The following is a 14266-nucleotide window of genomic DNA, read 5'->3' as shown; positions in this document are numbered from 1 at the left end:
CGATCTTGTTTAACTATTTGTTGTTCACCAGAAGTAAAATTACATATAGGAATTCCAGAATGCACTAGAATGGTTTATACTTTAACGATGCCATGTATATCCTTGTAGTACCTGCGCTATTGCGATTCCTATGCGCACAACTATTTTAAATTGGTGGTAGGACCTCTTGTGAGTCCGCACGGGTAGGTACCACCACCCCGCCTATTTCCGCCGTGAAGCAGTAATTCGTTTCAGTTCGAAGGGGGGGGTAGCCGTTGTAACTATACTGAGACCTTAGAACTTATATCTCGAGGTGGGTGGCGCATTTACTTTGTAGATGTCTATGGGCTCCAGTAACCACTTAACACCCGATGGGCTGTGAGCTCGTCCATCCATCTAAACAATAAAAAAAAACATAAATATAATACCTAACAGAAAGAAGCATAGTCTTGCCATTTCTCTACTTATCAAGACTCCTTTATGCGCCCAATGATTAAAATCACTTCTTCAATATGTGTAGCTATAAAGATATGTATAATGACTACTACCTAAATACTGAGACAAAGAAAAAAAAATCTCTTGCAAATAACATTTATTACTTTTACAGTGTGTTAGTTTAATACATAAATATAAAACAATTTAATGTATAAAAAGCTTATTCGAAGTGATCTCCATTGGCTGCAATACAGTCCTTTAAACGTTGAGGTCAGTTATCAATAGAAGCACGCACTCTTTCCATGAGAAAAATTTTCACTGCCAATCGTATGGATTGTTTTAGGGACTCCAAATTATCATGGCGTTTAGAGCAAGCCGTACTCTCTAAAACTGACCATAAATCATAATCCAGCGGATTAAGATCGGGACTAGACGACGGCCAGTTTTCAGCTCTGATGAAGTCCGAAACGTTCGTTTCCAACCAAGACTGCGTAGACCGAGCTTTATGACCTGGCGCCGAGTCTTGCTGGAAGGACCATTCTTGATTATTGAACATGGTGTTCTTAAGGGGCTTCACTACCTTCTCAAGAATGGTATCTTGATACACCTGTGCCGATGTTTTGATACCTTTTTCACAAAAGTATGGCTCAGTCACTCCTTCATAGTTAATACCCCACCAAACCATCACTGAAGTCGGATAGTGACCACGTTGCACTCTGTCGACTAATTGGGAAGCTTCCTTAGAGCTTTGAGCATAAATACGGTCATTTTGTTTGTTAAAATGTTGCTCAATTGTAAAAAAATTCTCATCATTAACCAAAAATTTTCTATGACCTCCCTTTGCGTACCGCTTCAGTAGTTGTTTCGATTTTACCACCCTATTCTCTTTTAAATTATCAGTTATGAAATGACCAGTACGTCTCTTAAAGGCTGCAAGTCCTAAGTCATCTTTTAAAATACGCGACATGGTTCTAGGTGCTATCTTCATCTCCCGAGATAAAAGCTTTTGCTTTCGGACAGGATTTCTTCGAATTCTTTCCCTTACTGCTTTGACCACCTTTTTCGTACGAACACTACGTGGACGGCCAGATCTTTTTCTGTTACAAACAGAGGAGGTCTCATTGCACCTATTAATAGCCCGGTACACAAACATTTTACTAATACCAAGCGCATGGAGAGTTTTAAAAATTCCATTTGGCTCCATACCTACTTTGTGTAATGCAATCACAGCGATTCGGTTCTCTTTATCACCCCACTCCATTTTCATATCGCAAAATATTGTACAATGTATTGGCGCCAAAATGAGAAAACTCAATGAGCAATGGCCAGACTAAGTATAATAAGAAGAACTGAAAACTTGCTGTATTTGAATTCACACCAAATATTTTGTCTTTTAAGTAGTTTCATAGAAACATACCTTTATTAAATTATATCATAAAGTACAGTATACATATAGATATACATATATATAGTCTATAGTCTACATATATAGTCTATACGCTACACTAGTATACAATTGCTATTTTCCGTTAATTCTTAGAATATTAGTATACCACTTGAATATGTTCATGTAAGATTTTGAAGACCTCTTTTGTTACTACATACAATAGGTAATGGTTGTCAATCGTAATAGCTAAAAACTCTATAGGAACAGATCCAAATATTATTGTTGTGTAATAACTTTCAGCGAAACTTTCATATGTTGTAGCAGTAACTGTAAGAAAACAAACTATTTTTATTGTAGTTTCACAATTACGCTTTTATTTCAAATCCTGATCATTCACCACTTCAGATTGCTTAATAACTTCAACACACTTGGGACATCCTTACTAAAAATAGGATTTTGGCAGAGGTGTAATGAGACTGAGTAGAAGATGTGGTCCAACGCTCCGCCTGGTGTTAAGTGTTTACTGAAGATCATGGACATCACGTAATGAGTGCCACCACACACCTTGATTTGAAATATATATTTGAACTGTACAGTAATACGCGAATTAAATTTTTTATGATGTCGTGATGGCAGTTCCATATCGCCTTGTCCCAATGTTCCTTTAAGTGAGTACCAGTTAATCTGACGATATTAATAATACGATTTCAATATATATATTTTTTATTATTAAATTATTTACTTCAAAGTATTAGCTTTGTTAGAGACAGTGAAAATCGATTTATTCATTAAGAAACCAAATTTGTGTATTTGTGTGTATCCGAAACGCTTTATTCTTTTCTCTCTGCTTTTTTTAATATGGCGGATGCATTGACCGCCGTACGGACGTCTGACTTTTTTTACTGTGAATTCTACATTTTTTCGTAAATAAAATTCACGAGTGATAAATTTTAAATTGAAAAACACGTATCTGTGTCACTTAATTTGTTATTGTTTTCCATTTGGAAATACGAAGAGCTCCTAATTCCCCAGGAAAAATGGTAATGATAGTTTTTTGTTTTGATACTTTTTTCCAAACTTTGGTTTGTCAAAAATTATGTTTTCATCCTTTTTTTATTGTATTTCATGATATTATCATGACGTCTTCATACCTTTAATAGTTCTGATCAATTAAAGAATAAAAAAACTAGACTTTTATAATTTTTTTTCATTGTTTTTAAGTTTTCTAACCAAAAAAAAGATGTCATAATGAGGTGCAGAAATCCCATGTGATGTTATTTGATTGTATTTTGGTTTCAATAGTTATTTCTCAATCTTAATAGTTGTTAATTATGCAAGGTGGGTGTGGCTGTATTGATTTTCTTGGAAGGTTCTAGGTATATTGTTAGAATGCGTCTTAGAGGAATGAAGTGTAGGTGTGTGAGAGTGTATAGCACATTGCATTATATCGACAGTTGTGATGAATCTTTAACTGATATTGTCCTTTAAGATACACATAAATGTTCAAAAATCAGTTTTAAACCTCATTAGAGCAAGTAATATGATGTTTGTTTGGAGAAATAGCATTAGAAAAGGATTTGAAATGAAGGAATAAAAAATGCTGTTTGCATGTTTTACTTATCAAGTATTGATGTAAAAAAAGCAATAAAACGAGTTATAAACCTGCGTTATCGGCTTTGAGTGGTTTTACAAGAACTGAAGCTGCAAATAATTGCAAAATTTATGAAAAAATGGTATGGGTTTTCTAAGGTTATTGCATAGTTATCTGAGTTCTAGTTCAAGCTACATTTTTGAAAAAGTCATACAGTACAGAATTTACTTTACAAAAAAATATCCAATGAATGTTATATATATTTTTGTTTATTACTTCATTCTTAATAAGTAAAAAAAAAAAGCTGGCATAAGTAAACAATTTATAGTTATCTATATAAAAAATAAATTTTGTTTCTTGTCTTAATGAAGTAATTAAAATATTTAGATTTCCTTTTATATTGTGGTTACATTTCTTTTTAAATGTTATAATACATGTGGTATACATACATTATATATGTATGGTATAATTTGAAGAGTCAAAAAAAAGCAAATATAAAATTAATTTAATTTATTACTGGTGCTTTTTAAGGGAGTTTTAAATTAAACAGTCTAAATCATGGCACTAAACTTGTAATCATTATTACAATATTTTAAGACACTAAAAATCTACAAAACATTTTTAAAGGTAAAATATCTGTAACATAAAAAAACATATTACATTAAAAATATATATACAGATTTATTCATCTGAATGTTATCTATAATGGAGCACAAACAGGAAAATGCAAAATAAGTTTGGATTCTTTGAAATGTTGATTGACCGTTTTCATATTTAAATTGAAAAGTGTCTAACATGAATGGGTTTCTGGCAGTCTAGTTTTTTTACCAGTTACTATCAAATAGGCATACCATGTTCATGTAACTATACTTGAGACCTTAGAACTTATATCTCAAGGTGGGTGGCGCATTTACGTTGTAGATGTCTATGGGCTTCAGCAGCTTTTTTTTTTTTTTTTTTTTTTTTTCCGGGCCGAGGGCCGAACCTCCTACGAGGTCCCCGCGCCTAGGGGGCGCGCGGGGTATGTGAGACTCAACGATCTGCAGGTGTTGAGAGCAGACCGCGGGCCCAAGGAATTTAGGGCCCACCCACTAAACGACTCCCCTGCACTCTTACACCCGGCGTCCGATCTCCGTCCGGGGTCAAAACCCGGTCAGAGTAGGGGGGTTCTCGCGGTCAACACTACAACCAGACACGCGGCGCCACCCCGAGGACGCCCGACCGACGGGTCGTCGAGGCGATAGTCGACGACCAACGACGTCAGTCTCCGCGGTACGGCGGCCCTTCAGGCCGCCCGGGCGATGCCGCTGGTGTTCCGGGATACCCCGCTGGGCCAGAACCAGCCTGCCGGGTCGGAACGCGATACACCACCGACCGGGTTGCTCTTCCACAGTATGTTCGGCGACGACAGCGACGACGAAAATGCGGACTGCATCGCAGTCCGCAGCCGCCGACGCGTCGTCCCGTCCTCCTGGTGCCAGCGCGCTAGAGTGACGGTAGCGTGCGGCGCAGTCTCAGCCCCCTTAGGTCGCCCCGTGACCATCACCGGGAGGAGACTGCCTCCTCATAGGGGCCGGAGCTGGACAAACGCCCTCCTCCGACCCCCATGGGCTTCAGTAGCCACTTAACACTAGGTGGGCTGTGAGCTCGTCCACCCATCTAAGCAATAAAAAACAAATGTTTCTAACTAGTTGTTCCCTGCGGCTTTTCCCCCAAGGCCAAGGAAAAGAGTTAGTGTAGTTTCCTGGGGGATAAGATGTTTTTTCAGAATATAAGGTAGAATATCTCACTTTTCTGTTCTAATACTAATGCTTTAAAAAAACCTTGTTGCTTTGTTTCTACATAAAAGAAGGACAAACAAATGCAATGTTTATAATATTAATATCACATTTGTAATATTAATCGCATATTATTAATATTAATCTCACATTTTAGTGTGAAGTAGGTTGTTGTTATGGTTCCATTAATGCAATAAATAAAAATGATTTTATATTACAATATCACAAAGTGAATTGAAATACAAGGTCTAATTCTCGTTAGTATTTACATATAGTTTAGTATAGTATATAGTATATAGTATATAGTATTTAGTGCAATATTACTGCACTACACTTCAATTAGAAATTTTAGATTGCTTTAATCAAAAACAGGCATAAAATAATGTGAGTTTTCATTGTGCTCTCTTTTTTTTAAGAAGTAATTTGAAGCCTGCAAAGAGAATATTGTAGGAGAGAACATGGAACATCATCTCAGAGCCCGCTTTATATGCATGTGATGATGACAGCGTCATTTATGGAATGTCATCAAGATTGGTTACCATACTAAATGGTGAAATTATTTGCTGTGTACTAGGATTAGCTGGTACACGTGGCTACAAGCTTTCTGTCAATCTGTACTGTATTGATTAATGTCAATTCTTCTTCCTGGGATGGGATGGGTTTTAATAGTCTGAGGTAAAATAGCTGTGACAGATGAGAAGAAGATTGTGAAATTATAAAAGTCCTCTACAGAACACTTAACATTAATAGATTATTTTGCTTGTTTGTTGTCTATGTTTATTTGAAACTAGCTGAGTCCCGCAATGTTATCCGCGGTTATTGATGTACCGCGGGCGACGCCGCGGGGCGAAGCTAATCCAAAGAAATGTAGCCTAAGTTACTCCTTATATAATCAGCTACATATCAGTGAAAGTCCCGTCAAAATCGGTCCAACCGTTCCAGAGATTAGTCAGAAAAAACAGACAGACAGACAAACAGAGAGACCCACAAATTTTAAAAGAAATGTTATTTTGGTAATATGTACTGTGTATACATACTTACGCATTTAGTAAAAAGTGGTTATTTTATTATAACAAACAGACACTCCAATTTTATTTATTTGTTTAAACTTAGATTGTTATTAGTTTGATAATTTGAACATTGACATTTTATAAGTTCTAAACTGATGAAGACTGTAAACTTGAAACGATGAGAGTAATTTGCAACTCGAAGACCTGGCATTTGTGCTTGTGATGGGAATTTTTATTTCCAATAACAACTGAGCCCCTATGGGAGGTCCATTAGTATTTTTTAATTTCTTTCATATGTTTCTGGATTGATGGTCCTATTGTTTCTTTTAGATAATAGAAAAAAAAATTGTTTTAATATTACAGTCAAGACGTGCCTACGCCGAGGATCCGGCGCCGTCAGATGATTCTGATTTCGATGATGAAGAGGATCCTGATAATTTGGAGGTGCCAGGTGATTGTCAATGAAATTTTTTTTTTTTTTTAAATTATCTAATATTTGAGTTTCTTGCCAATTCTTCTCAGGAGGCTAGTTCTTGTGAATTGGATTGGTTCTTTTGACGTTCAACAAGTATGTACTTTCATTTATGTTGAATAAATTTTTTTGATTTTGATTTTGATTTTTAAAAGATAGTATTAATTTCAGCTTTCGCAGTATCACTGAAGAACTGGAACTAGACTGTATTTTAGAAAATTCCTAGCCTGTACCAGCAAGTTCTGGAAGAATGTTCTGGAAGACTATTGTCTTCCCAGCATTGTGATACATAATACATACAATGAATATAAACAATTATGGGCAACAGGGAGTAGTTGCCCTATAAAATTAAATTAGAATCCTTAGAATTGCTGGTTACTGGTCCGCGCGGGTAGATACCACCACCCTGCCTATTTCTGCCGTGAAGCAGTAATGCGTTTCGGTTTGAAGGGTGGGGCAACCGTTGTAACTATACTTGAGACCTTAGAACTTATATCTCAAGGTGGGTGGCGCATTTACGTCGTAGATGTCTATGGACTCAAGTAACCACTTAACACCAGGTGGACTGTGAGCTCGTCCACCCATCTTAGCAATAAATTTTTTTTTGCCAAGAATGACAATCAACCTGTACCGATCAACCAGGCTAGGTCTGGTGATCAATATTTTAATATTAGCAAATTCCCTGACACCTTTGAACAAAACCAGAGAGGCCTCATTACTTTTTGCATGTCAACATTGTTATGTCCTATTTCTGCGATTGAGAAGTAAAAAACTCGCAGTAAGCACACAGATGGTCCATAAATCCTTGCCACATAGTTAATGCATTTTTTTTACTAGGTGGAGGTAAAACGCTGGCTGCTGCAGCCCGGATGGCCGACAAGAAGGTACCACAAGCAACTGCGCCACAAGTCACGGTGAGACCTACCACAAATCCACTTGCAGGTGAGAATGTAATGCCTAGTCCAGAATGACTTATCATAAGATGGAATTCATTCCTAAATAGGATCTGTACAAAATGTTTAACCTTTAACCACGCTACAGAGGCTTTTTTATTGTTTTTATTGCTTAGATGGGTGGACGAGCTCCCGGCCCACCTGATGTTAAGTGGTTACCGGATCTAGATCTTGTGTTCAGAAGTAATCGTTTATACAAAATAATAGGTTTTAATTGAATGAGTGACTGTAGTGTTGTTGTCGAATAAATTTATTTTGACTCTTTTAATTCATTTCATAACTGAACTAGTCAACAGCGCAGTGGTTTTTCGTCACATAGTTCTTTAGTCTCACATTCTGTACTAAGAGACTATTATTGATAGCATTGTTACTGTTTTATTTATCTTTTATTGCTTAGATAGGTGGACGATCTCACAGCCCACCTGGTGCTAAGTGGTTACTGGAGCCCATAGACATTTACAACGTAAATGCGCCACTCACCTTGAGATGTAATTTGTAAGATCTCAGTACATCGACAACGGCTGCCCCACCCTTCAAACCGTTTTGGATGTTTCTAGAACATTCCCGTGTAGCAGACGAGCTCAGGGTCTAACTGCGCCCACCGGCACCGCATGTTTGATGCCGATGTTTCAACGACACAGTGTTGACCTTCGTATTCTTTAATAAGAAACGAGGAAGTCGTTTTGAGTAGACAGTTTTGGAACAATATCGAACGAACTTACGGTAGGCAGCGGCTTGGCTTTACCCCTGGCATTGCTGATGACCATGAGCGACGGTAACCACTTACCATCAGGCGGGCCGTATGCTCGTCTGTCTACAAGGGCAATAATATTTTTTTTATTGCATAGTTGGGTGGGCGAGCTCACAACCCACCTGGTGTTAAGTGGTTACTGGAGCCCATAGACATCTACGACGTAAATGCGCCACCCACCTTGAGATATAAGTTCTAAGGTCTCAAGTATAGTTACAACAGTTGCCCCGCCCTTCAAGCCGAAACGCATTACTGCTTTACGGCAGAAATAGGCAGGGTGGTGGCACCTACCCATGCGGACTCACATGAGGTCCTACCACCAGTGTAGAAAAAAAACTGACGTGAAAATGAAGAAATGATTGTAAATCTGTTTGTCCCTAGCACCGTCCGGCGTTGCGTTTGGACAAACACACAACGGGAAGCCAATAAAGATCCAGGCCAGCTCCTTGACGAAACCCTTCAATCTCCTCAACCTGCCAGGAGTCGGACGCGGAGGAAGTGAGTTTATTTTACGCATTATCAAGTGCGAGAGTATATCGTCCCGCGGCCACCTCCCGTCACAACCAAATGTGGTAGGGGGGCCGGGAATATTTACATTTAATTAAGTACTAGCGACCCGCCCCCGCTTCGCTTCGGAAACAGTAATTTGTTATTGATTTCTCCACTATCTAATTGATGTTATTATACATATAAACCTTCCTCTTCAATCGCTCTATCTATTAAAAAAAACCGTATCAAAATCCGTTGCGTAGTTTCAAAGATTTAAGCATACATAGGGACAGAGAAAGCGACTTTGTTTTATACTATGTAATGAAGTGCGCGCTCTGAATTCGGTGTGCGGTTCGTTCTGTGGACCCCCTCCCCTCCCTCCCCTCCCCTCCCTCCCACTCCCCCTCCCTCCCCCCTCCCTCCCCCTCACCATTTCTCAAAGTGGTGGGTAAAAGCGTGCGCGAATAATTAGATATGTGCGCCCTCTAAGTTCTGACAGAGTCGTTCTTGTTGATAATTGGTAACATGAAAGCTTTGCTAGGTTGCGGACTTCATAAATTTGTTTCAAGTTTGACGAACTAGGTTCTAGAACTAGATAGAGTTGAATTATTTTTTCCATGTAGTTTGGGTCATAAATAATAGGAGCGGTGAAGCGAGTATTTCGCTCTCTCTTCCACTCACGGGCCTTATGGACGGGCATAGTGATGCGCATTATTGTTGTCGATAAGCGTTATCGATAGTGTATTTAGTTTTGTCATTTTGTGGGTTAGTGATAAAAACGAAAGAAAACATCACTAATCGAACACTTACACCACATATCGCCGCAGCAAGTTAACGAGAACGGCAGAAATAATACTTTGTAACTTTTCGGGATCTATTTTTATTTCAGTGAAAAATTTTAACACATTGTTGATAGCAACACGTGCTTGTGCTGGTATATTTTTGCCAACAGGCAAAATATTATTTTGATTAAATCCTGCCGTTTTGGTACAAAACAAAGGAGGAGCCATTGTGTCACTAAAGAAATTCAGAGAGCGAATGCACAAAAACACATTTCTCTGCGCCATGTGTACTATAATTTGCAGGTGAGTCGTCGTGGCCTAAAGGATAAGACGTCCGATGCATTCGTATGTAGCGATGCACCGGTGTTCGAATCCCGCAGGCGGGTACCAATTTTTCTAATGAAATACGTACTCAACAAATTGTTCACGATTGGCTTCCACGGTGAAGAAATAACATCGTGTAATAAAAATCAAACCCGCAAAATTATAATTTGCGTAATCACTGGTGGTAGGACCTCTTGGGAGTCCGCACGGGTAGGTACCACCACCCCGCCTATTTCCGCCGTGAAGCAGTAATGCGTTTCGGTGCGAAGGGTGGGGTAGCCGTTGTAACTATACTTGAGACCTTAGAACTTGTATCTCGAGGTGGGTGGCGCATTTACGTTGTAGATGTCTATGGGCGCTAGTAACCACTTAACACCAGGTGGGCTGTGAGCTCGTCCATCCATATAGGCAATAAAATAAAAAAAAAGGTGACTTATAACATAACAATGTCTCACCACCCTTCGTATACCGCCCCACCGCCGTGTACCTGCCTTCGATGACTCATTTGTTTTTATCGATAATGGCGTTGCGCCCGCGCTACATCCTCACCGCCCTAGCCGGGTTATGATTTGTGACCCAAACTGCACAGACAAAATAATTGTACTATAGGAGAAAAATTATGACGTTCAATTATATATCAAAAGTCATGTGGGAGTGAAGCGCTTCCAGCTACCGTCATCTTCAATTTCCATAACGTCACTCGGACTCCGAAAGGAATTGTTGACAGTTGGAGTGGTTGGAAGTTAGATGGATGGAGCCAAAGCTATTCAAAACTCGCATCCAAGTTTTACTAAACAACTGGTTTCAACGCATACTCAATATCCTAAACCTTCAAAGAATCACCCTGTATATAATTACTACTATTCAATGGGGCGTCTAATAGACAAATTGGAATTACCAGGGATAGCAAAACTGAGTGTCCTCCTGGCTAAACGGAGATAATTTTAATAAAAATAAAATTAGGTCATTTGATTTAAAAGAATGCCAGATTACCTTTTCTTGTCAGTAGTCGAAATAAATTCGAAATTACGCTTGGTCGATAGAAAAAAAAAAGTTTTTTTTTTATTGCCCTTGTAGGCAGACGAGCACACGGCCCACCTGATGGTGAGTGGCTGCCGTCGCCCATGGACTTCAGCAATGCCAGGGGCAGAGCCAAGCCGCTGCCTACCAAACCCTACAATAGTGAATTATATTTTTAAATTCCGTCAACTGCTTTCGAGTATTCTAATGGAACATTAAAGTGATTGGAGTCAGTCACTAAGGGTTTCGGTCTAAAATACTTCGCAGCTTAAATATAACTAGGAAACGATTCGTTCATTCCTGGGATGAACTAGTCAATGCACAAATACCCGAACATATATGGATATTTTGATATATTATTACAGCCTTTTTTTTAAATCATAGTTCATCATTAGTTTGCCTAACAATGTGGCAGTCAAATGCCGGATCCAGATACTAATACGGGATTTTACAAATAATTTGTTGGTCCATACCTAGGATTGTCTAGTCTAGCGTGAGTAAAGATTTTTGATAACATAATGCCACTGGCAATAGTGACCTGTGGCACATACTATACCAATCAATTAATACGGCTATTTGTGATATTTTATTAATATCGCTTAATTCAGCCTTTCCCGAATTGGGCGATGACGCCCCCTTGTGGGCGCTGCAGGTCTAAAGGGGGGCGGTAAGAGACCCATAAACATGGGGGCGTTGTGTAGAGGCGTGGGAGGCGATTTGCAATTTCATCTAGGACTCTGAGGGACCGACTGAGCTCTCGCTATAGTGGTTATTAGTAGGAGTAAAAATGGAGACCCTTAAAAATTTAAAATTTATTCTCAAAGTGTTCAGTAGACAAAATAAGTTTAGGAACCCCTGGCTTAATTGAACTTTGAGCATGATTCTCAAATTATTTTCAAATTTTCTTTGCAACCGCCAGCGAAGACGATGTCATTACTGGTGCTAATTGCGAATCTGCTAGGTATCACTTTCCTGCCTATACTGTTAACACATTCGAGAGACTGCGTGTCACGACACCTCATGTCTCAATACAACAGCGTCTAGTGAGTTGTGGGGTCCGTATTAAAAGATCAATGGCGGACTCGATTTGGTAATTGAATAAAAGTGAGGTAACAGGTAATGTGCGTGTGTCACAGTGGGCGCGGCGATGGCTCCGTTCGCGGCGGGCTCGTCGGCCGCATTCAACGCGGCCTCGTTACTCGCGCAGAGTGAGTACGGTTCCATTGTAGAGTTTCAGTGCGTTTCCACTTACCGCTTTGCGTTACACTAGATTTTAGGAGTTTGACCGTGAAGATCTTAGAAGAAAACCGGTAGGCAGCGGCTTGGCTCTGCCCCAGGCATTGCTGAAGTCCATGGGCGACGGTAATCACCATCAGGGGGGCCGTATGCTCGTGCCTACAAGGGCAATAAAAAAAAAAAAAGATGCTGGAAACTTTAATGGTTTTGAAGGGCTGAATCGAAAGACTAACGTGAAAATTCTGAAGTCTTATCCAATTTGTTTCAGCCATTTTGCTTTCGAGATACAGACAGAAATGTGTTTATAATCTTAGTCAAGCTTTTGAGAGATGCGTTTTTCTTTTCCTCGAAACTGAACTGCGCAAGTTTAGAATAAAATTATTGACGAAGACCTTTAGCTAATTCCCATTTTAAATTTCTTATTGATCCAGAAATAAAAGACAAAATCATTTTTGGGTCCCTTTCACTCTGGTAGACTGGTTTGATCAATGATTGTTTTTTTTTGTCGAAACTCTAGAGATCATTTGTTTTTAAATGATTACATTTATCGTGATATCCCTAAATCTAGTGTAATGTAAATAGCTTTTTCGACATTTATAGTTTTGTAACCACTTACCTAAAATAGCTAATCAATCAATAACTAGACTCATTCTAATAAAGAGCCTTGCAAGAAGTTTTATTTTTCACGCTTAGATAATCATTTTTGGTGCTAAAAGATCACGTTCTTAATTTGAAGTTGAGAGAAAATCACTATCTTTGGCTTTAGCACTCAGCTTAGATAACATAAATAAAGTTTGTGAGATATAATGTAGGCAGTAGTTAAAAAATATTTGATTTATAAGGTTGGCGTTTCTATGTTGTAGTGTTTGGGTTATTTGGCAATGTAACGATTGGCCGCTTGGCTTGTTTAGTATAATTACTGATACGTCTGGTGCTTGGTAGTGCAAGGTAGAGGGGGAAGAGGTCGACCGAAGAAGACATGAATGGAGTGTGTGAATGACGATATGAGAGAGAGAGGAGTGAGTGTTGAGATGACGACTGATAGAAGAGAATGGAATAGAAAAATTCGCTGTGCCGACTTCACCTAGTGGGATAAGGTAGAGACAAAGAGAAGAGACGCTTGAAAAATCTGACGGTAGTTAGCATAATGTTTGGTTTTCGACGTATAGATGAGACCATAGTCGTTCGTGGCCACAAAAACTAAAGTATTCCAAATTCGGAAATGGTAAAATAAAAACAATAAACGCGATATTAAATCGTAAAATTACTTCTAAATAAGCCTGCAGGTTGTTTTATACGTAGCGTGGGTAGGCCTCTCACAAAGTGGACGGTCGACCTATAGGTATTCGCGGGGATCCGCTGGATGCAAGCAGCGATGATCAATCGTTGTGGCGAGGCTTGGAGGAGGCATATGTCCAACAGTTAATGTCTGTGGGCGGATAGACCTGTAGATTATATAGGTAGTAAGTATTAGGTATAGGGGTATTATCCTGTAGAATAATACTCCTTTGCGAGATTTTTAACCCTATGCACATTGAACCAACGATATGGAAGGATACTCTTGACAGGACCAATGGCGGTAGTATGAAAAAATGTGCCTTTGAAAACTGCATTACTATTATTTTTTTATTGCTTAGATGTGTGGACGAGCTCACAGCCCACCTGGTGTTAAGTGATTACTGGAGCCCATAGACATCTACAGCGTAAATGCGCCACACACCTTGAGATATAAGTTCTAAGGTCTCAGTATAGTTACAACGGCTGCCCCACCCTTCAAACCGAAACGCATTACTGCTTCACGGGAGAAATAGGCGGGACGGTGGTACTTACCCGTGCGGACTCACAAGAGGTCCTACCACCAGTAAAAACTCCCTTAACTCCCTTTTGTGTTTATTCCCGACCATAGTTGTGCTTTTCGTTTTAAATTCGCACATAAAAGTTTTGTTTTCAATTAGCGACTCGTCACACGTCTTACGTTTCATTAACATAATGCTTTACCAGCTGCTAATCTTTATTAGATTTTTATTGGATAAAGTAAACGCACACATTACAGATGTAG

General features: G+C 39.1%; 1 protein-coding gene across 2 annotated transcripts in view; it reads left to right on the top strand.

The window, feature by feature from the left end:
- Positions 1-2658: 2658 nt before the first annotated feature.
- Positions 2659-14266, top strand: part of sno (Protein strawberry notch) — a 39198-nt gene continuing 27590 nt past the window's right edge. Inside the window, exons 1-5 of one of the 2 annotated variants that reach the window (XM_089733824.1) lie at positions 2659-2841; positions 6544-6631; positions 7490-7594; positions 8738-8854; positions 12108-12179. In XM_089733824.1, the coding sequence (XP_089589950.1) occupies positions 2839-2841; positions 6544-6631; positions 7490-7594; positions 8738-8854; positions 12108-12179 (385 nt within the window). In that variant the 5' untranslated portion in view covers positions 2659-2838. The remainder of the gene's footprint in view (positions 2842-6543; positions 6632-7489; positions 7595-8737; positions 8855-12107; positions 12180-14266) is intronic. The other variant, XM_028173521.2, reaches the window with a different exon arrangement.

Source organism: Bombyx mandarina, chromosome 16, assembly GCF_030267445.1.
Source record: "Bombyx mandarina strain Sakado chromosome 16, ASM3026744v2".
Classification (NCBI taxonomy): Eukaryota; Metazoa; Arthropoda; class Insecta; order Lepidoptera; family Bombycidae; genus Bombyx; species Bombyx mandarina.
Note: the sequence above shows the minus strand (reverse complement) of the source record. Positions and strands in the feature narration are given on the sequence as shown.